We start from the raw sequence: 3,010 nt of genomic DNA on the forward strand, positions 1-3,010 counted from the left end.
TCCACATCCGTTAATTTGGAGAGGCAACAAATGAATTGGAATGGTGTAACCGTAGAGATTATTATTTGGCAAATAACGTTGCAAATTGTGAACTGGCACGACATGCATTTATAATAACATAAAATGTTAAATGATACTCCCTCCGTCCGCCATTAGGAGTCTCATTCCATGACGGTATGGTAAAAATGAATCGGAACTCCTATTCGGGGATGGACTAAAATGGAAAAGTGGAACTCCTATTCGTGAACGGAGGGAGTAGTAGTATTATTTACTAGTAAAAAATAGAAACAGAGTAAAAGAGGCATAGTTGGTTCATGGCTGGCCAATTTGGCTCGTCACAGACATATCTTAATTGGATCTCAGATCCTTATAAATAGCCATCCAAACACAAGCTTTTTACACGAATTGAAAAGATCATTTTCTTTATCTTCTCCCATATTTATATACATCAATCTTACATTTCTTGTATGTCTATCAGTTCGATTCTTGCAACAAAATAGTCTTTGCACTTACCCATGTTTTGTATCCTGCATCAAAACTAACTCCCTTTAACTTTACTTTATAACCTGATCTACATCTTCAATTTCTCCACTATTTCTTTGTCAATTTTATGGTTCGTAATTCTCTCTCTCTCTCTCTCTCTAGCTAGACATATTTCCAGTGGAATTAATATTTTGCTGATGCTTGCATTGTGTGTTTCATTTAACAGGAGAATAGTGATATCAAGAAAATCAAATACGAAGAGGTAAATCTAATTTTTATATTGGATTAATAATCGTAATTATGGTAGATATTAAATCAAACAATCTGTATATTGGCAGGAATTCATAGAAAATTCACGAGGAGTGAAGCTCTTCACATGCAAATGGTGGCCAGAAAACCATGAAACAAAGGCATTGATCTTCTTGTGCCATGGATATGCCATGGACTGCAGCATATCTATGAGAGGTGCTTTAATTTTTCAATACACTTTCTAATTAATTTATATGTCACATATTATTAATCGATTGATTATCGATCAGATTGTGCGAGTCGATTGGCGAAGAATGGATACGAGGTTCATGGCATTGATTGCGAAGGTCATGGTAGATCGTCTGGATTACAGGGATTAATCCCTAACTTCGATCATCTTGTTGATGATCTCTCCCAACACTTCACCAAGATTTCTGGTAATTCTCACCTTTTCTCTTTCAAATCTCTTTTTATATTACTCCACATTCAGAGTATGTTGAAAAAGAATCTATCAAACAATTTTATATACTCTCTAACTCACTATTATAGTCTAGCTATATATCTCTCAATCATGCATCAGTATTATATATTTTCAGATTGAAAATCTCTATTAATTAATATTAGCAATAGGTGGTTGAACGAACCCTTGTAGTCAGATTATGATGGTGATATTTAATTAGTTTTTGACTTTTAATTATATTTGATCTTGCAGAGAAGAAAGAAAATAGGGCGAAAATGAGAATAATTATGGGAGAATCAATGGGAGGGGCAATGGCCATAAAATTACACATGAAGAAACCGGACTATTGGGATGGTGCAGTTCTTGTTGCTCCTATGTGTAAGGTATATTCATAACATTAACTAGAGGATCTTAATTTGTTAGTGAATTAATTGTAGGTTCAATAATTATATTGGTAAATACTCCATCCGTATTCAAAAAATAGAAACATTTGAAATTACACGGGTTTTAATGCACAATTGATAAAGTGAGAAGAATTGGTAAAATAAGATAAAGGAAAAGAAAATTGAGTAAAGTAAGAGAGAGGAAGACAAAAAGTAGTGAAAGTAGAGTTAGTGGATTATGGGGTTCATGTCCTATAATAGAAAGATTCGAAAGTTTCTATTTTTAAGAAACGGTCCAAAATGGAAATAGTTGGTATTTTAAAAAAATGGAGGGAGTAATTAAACAATGAATCTTTGTTTGCAGATTGCTGATGAAATGAAACCAAACCCATTGGCCATATTAAGTTTGACATATTTGGCTCGCTTCCTTCCCACATGGCCACTTACACCAACTCCAGATATAGTTGACATTGCATTCAGGGACCCTAATGTAAGAAATGAGGTATGTAAATAATACTACTATCCTTTTTTTCACCTAAAAATATATTTCAAATTTATACTAATTGAGAATGCAATAGTAGACTTATTAATTGAAAATGAAAATGGAGAGTGCAGGTTAGATCGAATCCATACACGTATAAAGGCCGACCTCGTTTGCAAACAAGCGACCAACTATATAACGTGAGTCTCGATTTGGAGAAAAGACTTAAAGAGGTATATAAATAGTGAGAAATGATATGCTACGTACCTTATAATTATAAAAACATGAGTAATTGATAAATAAGTTGCAGGTTTCACTTCCATTCATCGTTCTTCACGGACAAGATGATAAGGTGGTCGATCCGTCTGTGAGCAAACTCTTGTACGAATCGACCTGCTCCGCCGACAAGACCCTCAAGTTATATCCCGGCATGTGGCATTCTCTCTCCTACGGCGAGCTGCGGGAGAATCTAGACATCGTCTTCTCCGATGTTTTCCAGTGGTTAGAAAATAGAGTTTCCGGCTCCGGTCCTGAGTTTGAAGCTCAACAAAAGCGTGCCAATGATCGTATCTCAACAACAACTCCGACGAAGACAAAACTAGTTAAATCATAATTGTAAATGTTGCTTTTTAAATTGATTGTACACTTGTTCTTCGTATTGATTTCACACTAAGAAAGTCTATTTTTAATCAACTCATCAAGGAAATATATACACTTTTGATCTCGGTCATGATTAATGGTATTAATTTCATATAATTGATGTAACAAAAAAAAGCAAATAAATCGCCACACGATCACAAAGTATATATTGGAGTATCATTGGTATTTTTAAGGGGATTTGTGACTATTTTGGCCTACAAATTAGCAAAAGCCAAACAAAAAAGTGTGCATTTTGCCATAAGGTTTGAAATGGAGACATTTATTTACCAATTAATTAACCCTTAAAGTTGAGAG

General features: G+C 34.3%; 1 protein-coding gene across 1 annotated transcript; it reads left to right on the forward strand.

The window, feature by feature from the left end:
- The first annotated feature begins 422 nt into the window (after positions 1-422).
- On the forward strand, positions 423-2,749 carry LOC121761108 (caffeoylshikimate esterase-like). The gene is made up of 8 exons (XM_042156701.1): positions 423-613; positions 710-745; positions 822-948; positions 1,023-1,169; positions 1,445-1,575; positions 1,940-2,077; positions 2,191-2,289; positions 2,367-2,749. The coding sequence occupies exons 1-8, from the start codon at positions 611-613 to the stop codon at positions 2,667-2,669; spliced, it is 984 nt and encodes a 327-aa protein (XP_042012635.1). The 5' UTR covers positions 423-610; the 3' UTR covers positions 2,670-2,749.
- Positions 2,750-3,010: the final 261 nt, after the last annotated feature.

Source organism: Salvia splendens, chromosome 13 (assembly GCF_004379255.2).
Source record: "Salvia splendens isolate huo1 chromosome 13, SspV2, whole genome shotgun sequence".
Classification (NCBI taxonomy): domain Eukaryota; kingdom Viridiplantae; phylum Streptophyta; class Magnoliopsida; order Lamiales; family Lamiaceae; genus Salvia; species Salvia splendens.